General features: G+C 39.2%; 1 protein-coding gene across 1 annotated transcript; it reads right to left on the reverse strand.

Annotated features, from left to right (window-relative positions):
• Positions 1 to 306: 306 nt before the first annotated feature.
• On the reverse strand, positions 307 to 8,693 carry LOC135468773 (glutamate receptor 4-like). The gene is made up of 8 exons (XM_064747193.1): positions 8,415 to 8,693; positions 7,938 to 7,994; positions 7,223 to 7,474; positions 6,656 to 6,763; positions 4,518 to 4,661; positions 3,843 to 4,025; positions 2,097 to 2,905; positions 307 to 998 (listed from the first exon to the last, which is right to left on the reverse strand). Exons 1-8 carry the CDS (start codon positions 8,586 to 8,588, stop codon positions 806 to 808), a joined length of 1,920 nt encoding a protein of 639 aa, XP_064603263.1. The 5' UTR covers positions 8,589 to 8,693; the 3' UTR covers positions 307 to 805.
• Between the last annotated feature and the right edge of the window lie 6,435 nt (positions 8,694 to 15,128).

Genomic DNA, 15,128 nt, shown 5'->3' on the forward strand with positions numbered 1-15,128 from the left:
ATATGATAAACACGAGGGTCGCAGTTTCATCCAATCCGTATCTATCTTTCAGCGCTTACCCTGAGCGTCACTCTAAGTTAATTTCCCTTAGGTCAAATGCTCGTAGGTATCGCTTGTTGGTACTTCGGTTGGTATTATCATAGTCCTACACCCAGTCACGCCTGACATTTGGCATGAAGAACGGGTTATAAATATTTTATTGGGAGCACGTACAAAAGAAAGGACAAAGTTTAATGTTATTTTATTTTCCATAATGGCCAGTGACAACAACACGATGTAGAAACACAGTTGCTATGCATGTGTGTGTGCTATACATATATTAATATATAAAACGATGAATGTGGATATAAAAGCCTAAAATGGAAACATGGCAAATACAGGTAGCGTGTAGACAACATTTCAGCAAGAAAGAGTACTAATTTAGAAATAGAAAGGCTATGAAACTTTCAGAATGCGAGACAATTAAAATCGTCCACACAGTGTTTAACCGCTTAAAAAGCCGACGATATTTGTCGGGTCTAATCACTAGTGAATACCTATTTAATTGGATTTAGTAGATTTGGCTCCATGCAAGCTCATCGTTGAGGTTGCATCCAGACAACCCTGGGTCCCTGGGGCCGCTTATAGATATGACGCATTCGACACACTAATGTAGCTGTCAGCCCACATGCCTGATCATCCATAACATGCGTCCCATGCGTACTCACATCCCGATCACGTTCAAACGATTCTGTCCCATGCGTGTACTGAGTTTCACTCGAAGATCAATTACAAACATGCTAAAGTGCTGGATCCCGATGATGTATCATTCTTTTGGCACCTCAATCGGTTTGGCCAGCAAATAAAACTTTTTGAAGAGAAAAAAGGCAGCACTACATGCCAACCCAAAGAGGCCCACGATGAACACCCCTGCCATGTGTTTCAGCTCGAACTGGATCTTGGTGGGGCTCTTCTCCGACTTGCCTAGCGGGTCACATCGCCTTTTGTCGTACCACCACCTAATAACAGATACACAAGCAAGGCTCTGTACATTAAGACATTTTAAATTCCATGTGTATTTTATATTGTTTTGTGTGTCGGCGTAAAATGTCCTGTCATTACGATGCCCATGAAAAGACTTCATCAATGAGAAAGCCGTTTCCACCCAAGTAAAAACGTTTGTGATTCAGGAAGCCTCGTTCTCATTTACAAGGCCGAAAGATGTTGTAAAGGCGAATTTTCACTAATAAGCAGTAACAAACGGCCGCAAAACATGAGAATGACCATGCCCTAAGTTGATTGTAAATCACTAAGATCTCAATAGTAGCCATAACTAACAATCGACACCCTCTTGCACGAAGGGATTGTAAGCTAGGATAACTGTAACCTACAATCAGAAATTACAATCGGGTCGACCCTCTTGTGAATATTTACAATCTCACCGAAATTAACCTTAAGTACAAATAGGCCTACTTGCCTTAGATAGACTGTTAGTTAATATTTTTCTACTCATTTTGCAAAGATGTGCAGTATAATTGTCTTAGAAAGATGATAGCATTTTTTCACATGTTGTTGTTGCTAGCTGTTGAGTCATTATGATGTAGAACTCTTTTGAAAATGAAGGTAAGAAAACTTATTGGCCGTTACACTGTTCATTTACACAGGCCACCTTTATGGTTGAGTCAAATTTGGGTAACTAGCGCGATTGTAACTTTAAAAAACATTACAGTCGCCTTACAATTCTTTTTTTCCTTTATTTTTACAATCAACGGTAAAGTCCCTTCTAGAGTCTACAATCGATTGTTAATACAATCTCTTTGTGCAAGCGGGCCCTTGTCGAGAACTGCTTCCGCCTATAGTTGAAAATGCCTTCACACGGGTGAGAAATGCTTCCACTAAGGTGAGAAAATTGAGAACAAAAGTAAAATGTCGTAAACCGTAAATTATTTATGCGCCGTACTCGTAATTTCCATTGAAACCTAGAAGTTTTTGATATTTTTATAGTTTGCTGTATTTATTTGCTTTCATTTCACAATCTCGCCAGTTACCATATGAAGGCTCTTGAGGTGTTGCATGCTTTCGCGAAGTTATATTACGTATTACATTCTGAGAATTACCTTTTCCGGAGGTTTCTTATGGTTCCATCTTCTATCATCTTCAAGAGGGCAATGTCTATTTTACTCTTGAAGGGTGCACCCGCCGGCATCCCGATGCCATGTTCCTGTAACATAATGGGTGAGGCCACGGAGCGAGTTTTGCATTCCTGCATCTCCGCGTACTGATTGATCAGGTAATCGAACACAAAAACACCTTTGCCGTCCTGGACAATTTTGATAGCTTCGCTGGCGTTGGCTAGGAGCCCCGAGTGGCTCTTAATCTTCTGCCAGAGACGATTGTACACCGGCTTGGTACCCCGCTTCAGGAAGTTCATGGTGGCCGAGTCCGCTACCGTGTAGACGTGGACGTTCTTTGTGTTAGCCAGGTCCTCCAGCGACTCGATGGTCTCTTCGATATTCGTCGTCGTCAGGAAGGCGGCCATGTTGGCTGTGTAGGTAGACACAGTGATGAGGACGAAAAAGGTGAAACCTGCCGACAGTATTCGCTGTGAGGAGTGGCGCGGGGAGAAGTCCGTGTCTCTTCTCATCAACGTCCCCACTGAGAACCAGAAGGTTTCCTTCATGGTAAACTGGCGAATGTCATAGGCGTAATCCAGGGCGAAGTACACCAAGGACACCAAGAGGAAAGATCCGACGATAGCGAGCCAGAGGTTAGGCGAGAAGGGTTTGAAAAACTGGAATATGGTGAAGGTTTCATTTGGTTTAGGTATGAGGATGTCGATACCGGTGCTAATGACACCGAGACTGAAGTCCACTACCTGCTCCCGCTGCGAGGTAATCGAGATGGCGCCCATGGCCAGAGTAGCGTTCTGAAACAGTTATGTGATCGCTAGAGTAGCGTTCTGAAACAGTTATATGATCGCCAGAGTAACGTTCTGATACACTTATTTGATCGCCAGAGTAGTGTTCTGATACAGTTATATGATCACCAGAGTAGCCTTCTGATACAGTTATATGATAGCCAAGAGTAGCCTTCTGAAACAGTAATATGATCGCCAGGAATAGCCTTCTGAAACTGTTATATGATCGCCAATAGAAGCGTTCTGATACAGTTGTATGATTGCCAGAGTAGCGTTCTGATACAATTATATAATCGGCAAGAGTAGCATTCTGATACAGTTATATGATCGCCAAGAGTAGCGTTCTAAAACTGTTGTATGATCGCTAGTTGAAGCGTTCTGAAACAGTTATATGATTCCTAATAGTAACGTTCTGAAACTGTTATATGATCGCCCATTGTAACGTTCTAAAAAAGTTTATGATCGCCAGGAGTAGCAAACAGCTGTATGAGCAGCAAGAGTACCGTTCTGAAACAGCTATATTTTCTCGATTGTACAATCAAATTTCGAAATAAAGTTAATATATCATTGTTACTCCATACTGCTTGGAAAATTCTTTCATTCATTTGCGCCTGAAACGTCTTAAAAGTTAGTGTATAAAATTATCTTTGCAATTTTTGCGAAAATGTAGTTTCGAACAACTGTGAAATCCGAAATGTAGTGTCGCTAAATCTAAACTAAATCTAAAAGACTCTAAATCACAGACGTCGAAGATCGAAATGTACTATTTGCCACAGACCAAAAAGTATTGTTGACAAGTAGCAAAGGCCAAAAAGTGGTACTGACAAATGTCAACGGCCGAAACGTAGTCCTCACAAACCACAAAGACAGAAATGTGATGTTTACAAATACCGATAACGGAAATCCCCCTGCATGGATTCCCTCCGTTTATAGAGGATCCACTTACCCCGTTAAGGATCTCTCCGATCATTCCGTCCCAGCGATCTTGATCATTGTCCTTAACACCATATCTGTTACCCGGACTGACATATATCTCATACTGGAAGTGTAACATTTTGGCCAGCCGGTTGAGGATGTCTATGGTAAAGCCTACAAAGTCATTGTCTCGCTTGATAACGAAAGGTTTCTCCTGGAATAACAATAAACAACAAGACATTCAGACATTAGTACGGGCTTTATTACGTACTACAGGCAGATTAAAATAATGATTTTTATCAGCTTGAATTATCGTCACTCAAGTCTTCCAAAGACAAGCTTTGTATTCATGTAATAATTAAATAAACAAGTTTTAGAAAACTTTCTGTAACTATGGCATCTTTGGAAGAACGATGCCATGAAAATGTAAATACTACTTTAGCACAACATTTAGCAGGAGTACAAATACCTACCATGCCTACTCACAATGCATTCACTTTTTGAAATAATCGTTAGATAATACCACTGTAGCAACACATAAACCTACCAGTACATTCACCAGTGTATCCACGCATGAACCTACCAGTACAGTCACCACCTTGACAATGTCCGAATAAATGCAAAGTATGAATCTATCAGGGTAGCAACGATAGCAAAGTATAAACCTGCTAGTACAGCCACCAATGTATCCACGCAATGAACCTACCACTACAGTCACCACCTTGACAATGTCCGGGAAAATGCCTATCTTGCTGTCCTCACGGCTGATATCCGTGTCCGTGCCCAGTTCGATCTCTCCTGGTTGTCGGTCTGATCGGCTGGAGACATTTGTAGGCTTCCAATGGGCGACCTTTATCAGAACGTAAATAGAATTTAATGCACCTTAATGTTGTTACAAATGCAATTTAGTAGTGCCCCTCTCCCTCCTTGCAAAGTTGTTTTTGAGAGATAGTGTTATAACTGGATCGCGCTGAATTACATTCGTCAGATATATAATGAAAGAACACAATATGATAATACTATGTTCTTAAATGGCTGTTTTCTTATCGGCCTTGTTGAAAAGTTCAAGGTCTGTCGTATTAACCCGTCGAAGGATGTGTTGTCCCATGGTGAAGACGGAGACGAAGGCCAATACAGGCTGCTAATACAGCCTGCCAATACGACAGACCAAAGACCTATAACATGGTTGATGTACAGACAACATTTAACATCCACACACACAATCATTTAATGACATTTTTATTAATCGCTTGTGTGTGTTTGACCAGGAGACAACAAAACATGCTCGGAAATATATCGCATGAGTCTTTTTGAAATTCCTCTGTAGCCAACGAAAGACGTCATGTGCCAAACCTCAACAAAAAACAATGTGGAATATTCTAGTTGATTTACTGACCTGATTATTGTTTAACGCCATTCTCATATATTTTATTAGGAAAAATCGCAATGTCACTTTTTCGTCTTACTTTTCACTTTTCGGATTATTTTGAGCAAATGAGTCCGTATCATCTTCCGTGACAGTTTTAATTTACGAATTCATGAAGGCAATATTCTCTTTGGAATATTTATGTTCGACGTTGACATTGTCATGTAACAATACATTGCATGTTTCTAGTTGTACATTTCCTAGCGCGCCTTAGTCAAGTGACGTGTTCGTTTCAGTCGCAGCTGAACATCTTGTAAATTTCTAGCCAATCAGTTTCGATTGACCGATGCTGCTGGAAAATGACCTTGTTTATGTTTTTTCTTTGGTCTTTCTCTGAGCTTCGATGACAATATATAAGGCAGCAGATTTGTAGGCTTACAGAGAGTCAGTGATAGTTAAGAAGAGAGATAAACACTGATACGACAGTGATATTTGGGAGCGCTATAAGGTGTTTTTGACGGAGTTACCGGCGATACATCACAGCTATAGTTAGAAGAAATCGTTAGTACCTTTGGAGGGGAAAAGCCGGTGTAATTTGGATTGGCCGGACCAGGGCTAACGGGTGATTGTTGGCGGACATTCTGCTGTTTGTGAACTGTGATTATCGTGTAACTGCTTGCTAGAGGATTTGTGGCCTCGATACCAGAAGAGTATCAACCTCCCTCCGTAAGACGAGTGGAAGGATTCAACCGTGTTAAGGCTGGGGGAGATCAACAAGCTGCGCCAGTAAAGAGGAAACGGACGTCCAGAAACAGGATTGGAATATTGGACAACGACGAAAAGTCAAGTTAAGGACTGTAGCGTAACTCAGTTTTGGAAGTATTTGTATATACGAGTACGCTGCCGCCATTTATTGTAACATTAATTATATACATATATATCCTGTGTATTGCTTTTTGTAGTTTAAATTTCAGATTGTAGATTATTTCCTTTTTTGATTTATTAAATTGTTAAACCAACCATTTGAGTGTTTGAGAGTGTTACTCTGTTTGACCCAGGTTAGGCTCGTTATCGGGAATTGATTTTGGATTATTATACTGATACCCTAACAATATTTACACCCACCCTAACCGCCGTGGAACTGAATCTCGGCACACGCGTGCCATATTTGTCCCTACAAACACCACTGCGCTAAAATATTTAATTCCATATGCTCTAAATGTACTGCGCTCAATACAGAGGGCTGTTGTTTCATTTTTTGTGTGATTCAACTACAAAGGGGAACCTTTTTCGGCTAAAGTAATTCGGGTCTAAGCTTATTCTACATTTCTGTGAGATCTGTAAGTTTATAGTGAGCAATCTGGAACGTATAAATTATAAATGTTCTAGTCACCATAGCGTCCGAAATGGTAGGCTACAACATTAAGAGAGAGCAATACTGAATTTAAAATGAGCACTTTATAGAGTTTGACTCGTACCTTGCTGAAGACATTAGCCCCTCCATGGTTGTAGAGATCCAACGTGTAGTTAACTCTCTGACCTGTATTGTTGAACTGGATCCAGCCCGTGTCTCCTTGTATCTCGACCTGAAGGAGAGACAACGGTCATTGTTACACCCGAAATGTTCCAAGTTTCCACGACGTAAACTTTTAATTAAGCCAAACACATTATGGATAGTTACATGCACAAGGTGTTCAATTTGGGATGCATGTGCTTTAACATAATACTTGACACGTGTTCCCAGCACTAAGAGCCTAGAAATAAGCGTTTAAATCAATATTCAAACATCGACTCCTGTCAAACTTGGCTTTGTGGAAAAGGGTCCGGAAGAATACGACGTAATGTTTCAAATGATTATTAAGCCAAATTTGTTCCAAAAATGAAAACAAGTACTGTTTTTATAGCCACGCTCCGTTCACCGAATTGTGCATATGCCTGTACTATTATTTGTTAAAAAATATTAATACCAACAACATATGTTACATTGTAAGTTTTGTTAGAAGGCAGTATATCAAGGCATAATAGACCTGCACTGGAGCAATTACCTTCTTCATGTAACTGATCAGTTCTCTACTGGAAAGTCTAAGCTTGGACTTGTCCTTGTTATCCACAAAGAACATCTTGAGGGCCTCCTGCACGACCCGTCCCGAATCATTGGCTGCTGCCTGGTGGATGTCGAACTTACCACGCCCCTCTCTGTGAGGCGGAACAAAGCGGAAGGCGAGGATCATACAACGCGCGTTGTACAGGCCTAGCTTGAAAAAGTTATTTCCGGCTAAGGCATGTATTGTAGACGTCTGTAGAAGAGCAATGCACAGAACTTGAAAAATCAAAGGCGATATAAAAATTATTATTGCTGATTTTTTAAAAAATTACATCGTTTGAGTAAAAAAAGTTATAAATTGAAGTCATTTTGAAAAACGTACTGAAACTCTTTTCATATCATTTTTAAGGTCTTGTAGAATACCAGTGGCAGTGAGTGTGCTTTAAGAACTAATGTTTCAGCTAAGGGCGTCTTACGGCAGTTTTATAGTCAATAAGGTGGAGCAGGTTGAAGGCCAAAGGGAGTAAAACAGGAGATTTATAGTCTTTGATCATCTTGCTTATATGTAAGACGAAAACGGCCGAGGGTTAGAGAACGTCTGATTTGGAAAATGAATCTTTGTGGCAGTTATCGACTTCGGGTGAGTAATCAGGATTGCTTACGCCGATGATGGAAGATTATGTGATAACATATAGCTAACGGATTCCTTGACATACCGGTTCAGTTACCATGAAGATACTCTCGTCCTTTCCAATCAGATCAAAGCGCTTTGCCTAGCAATGAAAGTGAAAACATCTGGTTATATAATTCACAAGAACTATGCAGTTGTCAACAATAACAGTTTGTGTTATTTAATAGTTTATATTGTGTATTATACTAGATTGGTAAAATACTGATAATCTACTGGTAGGTCAATGTAATCGTATTCATACAAATGAACAAAGCGCCTGATAAATGAATCAGTGGGATTATTTTCGGCAATGTTTAAATAAAATAATAAATAAATAAATGCTGATAATCTAGATTTATTTACTGTGTATTATCTTATTACATGATAGATAAATCGGCGTGTAAGTTTAAATAAAATAAATACATATATGAGGCAACTTATTCTGTTGACGAAAGCTTATTTAATGGGCACTAGATCCACAGAAACAGTACACATGATGTACCATTACTCGTTTTCAACTTACTTCCAGTAAGACGTCTCTAATAAGGCGATCGTGTTTATCTTTGGGACTACAAATGATGATTCGTGTTTCACCCTGTAGTTCAGCGATACGTAACACACTCTGGAGGGAGTCCCGGGTGTCTCGCGAGTTCGTAGTTACAGAGAATGGAATCAGGGAGACCCCGCTGTTTATCATCTGAGTGGCCAAGTCCCTGGCACTCTGCCAACAACAAGACTCGCAAATGCAGCATAACTATGAACTGTAACTAAACCGTAATTTTTTTTCTTCCCGTTGAACAGCATTCTCATCAGTGATGTAAGTAAGAAGGAACAGTTACATGTCAATTTACACAATCAGTCAAGCCGGTAATTGGTTTATTAATTTAAAGTTAGAAATAAACAATCATGTCAAGCTCTGCATTTACGCACCTTGATGATGTCATGAGAGCGCCACCCAGCGTTCCTGTCGTAAAACCTAAGAAGTTTTCTAACGAATAGTAGATGCAGAACGGACGTAATGTTTTTTTTTCTAGAATTGTATTATTAAAGATGCAAACAAGTGTTCCTAAGAAAGAAACAGATGTTTCTTTAGCTAGCAATCTGTGTTCAACCACTACGGATAAATAACAAGGTATCAAACATGGTAAAAGGCATCGATATTTTTTATTATCTTTTCAAAGGGAGTGAAAATTTAAAAAAAAGAAGATGAAGAAAGTCTGTGAAAGGCCACTGAAAGCTTTATCTAAAACCACTGTTGTTTCCTCTTTAGACTGAATAAAACCCAGTTTTAATAATGCGTATGTGGGCCTCGTGGTATCGTTGACGTGACATACAATGTTTGTTTGTTAATTTTAATTCCACCTCATCCAAAGACCATTTTAATAAAGGAACATCACTCCAATAAACTTCACAAGAATTATTTCTAATGGTGAAAATGAAGCCAGAAAATTTCGGTTACGTGGTGAAGGCCTTCCGAAATAATCAAGTCCCATCATAGATTTTAGGACTTTTTTAAATAAGTAAAGACAGGCTCTGATATGGTGATATGTAATTTTTTACTGATATTGACATTTTCCCTTAAGCTCAATCTTCGAATGTGAAACAATCATAGATTACCGCGATGTTTAGTGAAGCTTATGACTCCAACAGTTCATATAATATAGTTAATCCACATAAAGATATTTACTCATTTATTATTTTCAATTCTATTTATTCGTTCATTGATTCATTTGTTTATTTAAAACTTTTAATTCTATTTATTTATTTATTTATTTATTTTAAATACAATGATACATAGATATTTATTCATTTATTACCATCAATTCTGTTTATTTTAATTTTATTTATTTATTTGCAGTAAGATTTACCTTGATTGGCCATGTTATTGTCGGACATGATCATTACCACGGAGTCCCAGTTCTTCTTCAGAAAGAGGTCTACCACAGCCCGGTTCTGCTCTCGCACCTGCGGGATCAGCTCCACCATGTTAGTCCATTGTACCGGATCGTCCACGCGGTTCAGATCCGTCCATTCATAGCCCTTGTTATCCGTGACAAGGTAAGGGATACCCATCTGCTCCAGCATCATCGCCAAGTTCATGTAGTACGGACCAATAACGAGGTCTGTGTCCACCGTGTGGGTAGTACTGTGGCCAATCATACCTGTAGGTAATATTTATTTCTTTGTTTTATTAGAGTTTTACTCCGTACTCAAGAATATCTGGCTTATACAACGACCACCAGAGCTCTGGAGAAACACACTGACCAATTCACGTACGACCGGAGAGGAAGCCAGCATGAGCTGGACTTGAACTCAGAACCACCTCATTGGTGAGAGGCTCCTCTGTCATTCTGCTGTGATAGCACGCTAACCACTAGCCCTCTGCAGAGGAATAATAGGAAACGGATTTAGAATAGCTTATCAGCAACACAGCATATTGTCCCCGGAGAAACTCTTTGTGTTTTTGTTAACTTCATTATGTATTGTAAATTAAACATTTACAATGTGCTAATTATAAATGTAAATACAGATATACACAGAAAATAGGGATGAAGTATCACGATAGTTTCGAACTATATACTGTTTGTAAATTTCTCAAAGGGAATAGTTAATTTCACTAAAGTCAATTCAAAGAAATACAAAAAGAACATGCAACACTCTGTTTTTCCTCCAAATTCGGTCTGGAACATATTTCCACAAGAACAAGGCCGCCTACAAAGATTTCTTAAGACAAAGTCCGTTTCACATAGGCACTCTTAAAAATCAAGGGTTAAAGAGTCGATATTCTCTGAGCGTTAAAATGATTCATGTTAAATGCTGTTAACACTGTGCCAAAATCTTAAAATGTTAGGCCGCCTACTTACAAATTGTGATATATTGTTAGATAACAAGATTTTTAACATTTCAAATGCGGAAAAACAAACTGAAAATTGTTAATTTAATCATTTCATAAACTGTTATCCTAACATTATCGATACTTTCGCTCCTACGCCACGGACAAAATGGTAGATTTAATATTATTAAATTACTGGATCATTGTTCTGCACTAGCACGCTAACCCACTAGGCTACGGAGGCCCCAAAATGGTTTTAAAACACCAGATCCTACGGTGCTCTGTAGTGAACCAGGAGGTACCAGTTTTTTGCTTGAATCAGATTGTTTCAAGGTACATTCGGCTAATGCATTCATAGATCTTTAGTATATGTATATGTGGCCAAAACTGATGTGACGTCACCGTGCCAAATATGTCCATCAAAGGACATCGTAAAATCCTGCATTTTACTAGGTTGAGAACGGACATAATGAAATAACCCTGACCGATAAGTGAAGTATGCCTGAATCTAAAAGAAGGAAATAAAGAGCCGCTATACGCTCAAAGGTATATGTACCCCTGTGAACAGAGTTATAGGAAAATACCTTAAAAAATCGAAGTAGGCATCACTAAAGAAGCCACTTAAACCACTTATACATAAATATTCCTTCATTTGTCTTTTTAGATCTTTTTGAGTTAAAGGTCCTCAAACATTTGATTTCTAAGGTGGGCTTTATGGACCATTCCGTCCGAGGTTAGAAACTTTGACGTGACAGGAAGTCTTTTTCAACTCTAATCACGACACTGAATGTAGGATAACCCTTTTTACCCATAAGTGAAAGATTACTGAAATAATGTTACCAAAAATTCCTTCCTTCAGGTGAACATCAGGAAGAAATGCGATATGACGTCAGAGTTCCTAGATACTGTCAGTATGGCTCATAAAGCCCACCATTGTTTTCAAATATTTGAATGCCTTTCAACACTCTCAAAAAAATCTGAAAAAATAAAAAAAATGAAAGTATTTTTACGCATAGTTTTCAGTTGCCTGTAAGATGAACCTTACTTCATATTTTAGTTTTCTTTTACTTTAAGAACTCACCATCTTTAATCTTGGTCCAACCATTCACGGGCATCCTGAAGTCGTGCCAAATGTCGTAACTCATGAAAAAAATCCGCACGCATTTCTTTAGCGTACTGTCTTTGTTCAAGAAGGCCTGGAAGTCTTTAGAGAAGGAAACATCCCTTTTCCACAGAAGTAGTCCTGTAACAAATAAATACAGAATATCGCCCATGGCCGATGGGGCTAATCTTTCCACCCTTTACATGAACAATGTTCTTGTTATTTGATTAAATAACAAGTTGGATATTGCACGTTTTGAAATAATACTTTACCTGTGAACAATGTAATTATACTTCACCTTTAGAAACATTCTTTTTTGCACTCTCATATAGGTAATTAGTTCACCATGAAAAGCTTAAATGTCTAAATGGCATGCAATGTCATATTTGCAGAAATAAAATCTAATGGCTACCTACGCGTTGTTAACTAGCCTTGGATTTGTTCTATGTTTTATGCTTATAAACACAATTGTTCACATGGAAACCTTCCCTAACTCAGCCTAAGTTGTGTTATCTGTTGTTTATCTCCTGCCTTTGTGATGCCGATTTCTGGGAAAACTCGTAACGTAAAACAGTTGCTGATCCAGCTTGCACCCGAGTCGGGAAAAGGTACCTCCTTCCTTGTAAAGCCCATGAATTACACACACACACAAAATATTTAACCTTTGGTATCATTAATCTAAATGAAAAAGGACTACACAAGTTGTAAACGTCTGTCTTTCACCTACCAACTTTGAATTCCAGAACTGGTTCTTGTCAGTCCAAGGACATTCTGCCGATACTGAGCTGCCAGCTGCCATTAAAACCAGGAGGGCTAATGCCTGTCTAATGTAGCACACCATCACAACATCTTATGAGCACAACACCAGTTCCGAGACTAAGCTGTTTAAACGGTATCTTAACAATTCTGTTTTACTAAAAAAAAAAAAACCCTCCCTGCAAGTATTCACTCCTCAAAGGGTTCCCTGGTTTGGTCAGAACGTGAAGTTTGGTGGCTTTTGAGGTTTATTTGATTGTTTAGGATGTCATGGTGTGCATGGTTTCGCTTTATAATTCGGCCTAATATTGATTTTGTTGAATACTGTTTGCTTTCCGCGAAATCACGTAAAGTTTTAACGCCTGTGATACCTTTAATCGTTTATGATATCATTATCTATTTGCCGTGACCCTTTTTTGTTTTCGATAGTCAGCCATATCTGAATTCTCAGTGGACCCTGGCCGCAATCCGACGGCTGTCAAATGCGACCAATTCTGCAGATACTGTAGTTTCCAATAGCGTCACAAGTCAATAAATGTTATTGCCTGAGCTGATTGCAGTTTATCTCCCTTTGTTTACCAATGATGATCTACCAAAGCGAAAAGCCCATTACAGATAATCCCTGTAGTCGTACAATATTAACGAGACGATTGGACTCCGGGGAGTTTGCTTGGCGCGATTTCCGCCTACATCCGGTCTGGCGAGGACAAGCCTTGGCATCAGAGAGTCGAGAGTCAGCCGCTCTCACAATTATCAACCTTTATTTTCCAGCCTGAAGAGCAATACAATTTTATTTCTGTTCGGCCAAATTCTAATATGCCATGTTGTAAGAGCCCTTAAGTTTCCTTAAGGAACCGTTAGTTTTCAAACAGGAACAAGGTTCTGGTGAAGAACGTCCAAACGATGAAGGGTATCTTTGTTAGTATGCTGCTAGTGTACCTATGTGTCCATTACCACCCCAGCTGTGGCTCGCAACCAAAAGAGGAAGTTGACAGCAGGTGAGTCCTTATCTGTCATCCGTACTAGTACATCAAGTTATTAGTTTCTTGATTCGTTTCTTTATTTTGATGACGGTGTCTGATTATGTTCCACCATGTTATTGGTTCTTTATCCTGCGAAAGGTAGAACTAAACATTCGTCTTCTTGATACTTTACCGGGCGCTGGATTTATATAGGGTATAGAGTAAGAATATAACACTTACGACAAACCAACAATGACACTGGGTCATGTAAGGTGACATGACAGTGTGACAAGTCGTATCTGGTCACACAAAGCCACTTGACCATGATATTTTAGACAAGCTTTCAGTCGAAGTGTTTACTATAGAGCCTAGATTGTAATGTTGAACGAGTCCTTGTAACATCTTTCTTGTTGGCTAGGGGGCTATAGAGTTTGACCCTCTTTTCTATTAGCTTTCTGTTGAGTTTGAAGAATCCATCTAACTGGTATTCATTAGAAGGCTTCTCCAAGATGGTTGACCACTACTGTCCTTATTAACATAGGTGAACTCAGTAGATGACCTCTGTTGAATTCGTGATTTCAGTAACGCAGATGATCCCTGTAACATGTGTGACCTCAGTGTTTTGGGTCTGTACATTGGGTGAAGTATGTAACACGGCTGGCCTCTGTCGAATTGGTGACCTCTGTATCGTAGGTGACCTATGTAACATAGATGACCTGTGCAACATTGATCTGTTGAGTGACATATGTAAGATGGCAGAGCTCTGAAGGTGGCTTGTATTTGTTGAATGGGCGAATTCTGAAGGATGTGTACATTATGTCCACTAAAGTGTGTATCGTATAGACGCGCAGCTTTCCATACTAGGGACGATTTCGTTGTTAAAAACAAAACAGCAACAATAATTTAAGCACACACCAGCTTAATTATATGCTTATTTATATCAATGGTGAGAGGTAAAATTTAGGTGTGTGTACTATTCAATATACAAATTAGGAAAGAATTTAATCGGCGATTTTTATTATAACTTTTGAGCACCTTAGGCGCTGAGGATCATTCGGTATGAAAATTGCCCAACGTCACTTAAGTCAACTCAGTAAAAGTCTGCTATATTTTTGGGTTTGCAGCGGTTCTGGGTTACAAGGATGCCACAAATGTGTCAGTGTATAGGTTCATCGCCAGAGAGATGGAAACTGTGGGTAAATACTGCCAGATAAACTTCATCAAACTGGAATATGACCGCACCAATGGCACTACGGTGTTTGACAGTGTGGAGAAAGGTAAGCCGCGAGGGAGAAATCAACCCTTCACAAATGTACATCGTACATACATGCATGCACATTGCATAATATAGATATTGTATCGAGTTGCGCATATTCGTGCGCTGAGACGGACTAAATACATTAGATGAAAAAGGTTTTGCTCCGATTGCCATATGTTTTGCAAATAGTTTCCACATTTTCACAAACGAGGGAAATGACAAATGACAAAAGTGTGAAAAACATGATGTATTTATCTGTTTCATTGTTTACCGCCATACTAAAAAATTTTTCACTTATACAACGGCGGAGAAGTTTCCTGGATGGC

The sequence above is a fragment of the Liolophura sinensis genome, chromosome 6 (assembly GCF_032854445.1).
Source record: "Liolophura sinensis isolate JHLJ2023 chromosome 6, CUHK_Ljap_v2, whole genome shotgun sequence".
In the NCBI taxonomy this organism is placed as follows: Eukaryota; Metazoa; Mollusca; class Polyplacophora; order Chitonida; family Chitonidae; genus Liolophura; species Liolophura sinensis.

What these genes read in the sequence shown, in the direction of transcription:
- LOC135468773 (XM_064747193.1), bottom strand. Translation starts at nt 8,588, where the DNA reads ATGATAAACAGCGGGGTCTCCCTGATTCCATTCTCTGTAACTACGAAC. An exon ending in TCTTCATGGTAACTGAACCG is followed by an intron (nt 7,475 to 7,937) that starts GTATGTCAAGGA and finishes GCTCTTCTACAG; the next exon opens with ACGTCTACAATACATGCCTT. An exon ending in TCAAGGTGGTGACTGTAGTG is followed by an intron (nt 4,026 to 4,517) that starts GTAGGTTCATTG and finishes TTGTTATTCCAG; the next exon opens with GAGAAACCTTTCGTTATCAA.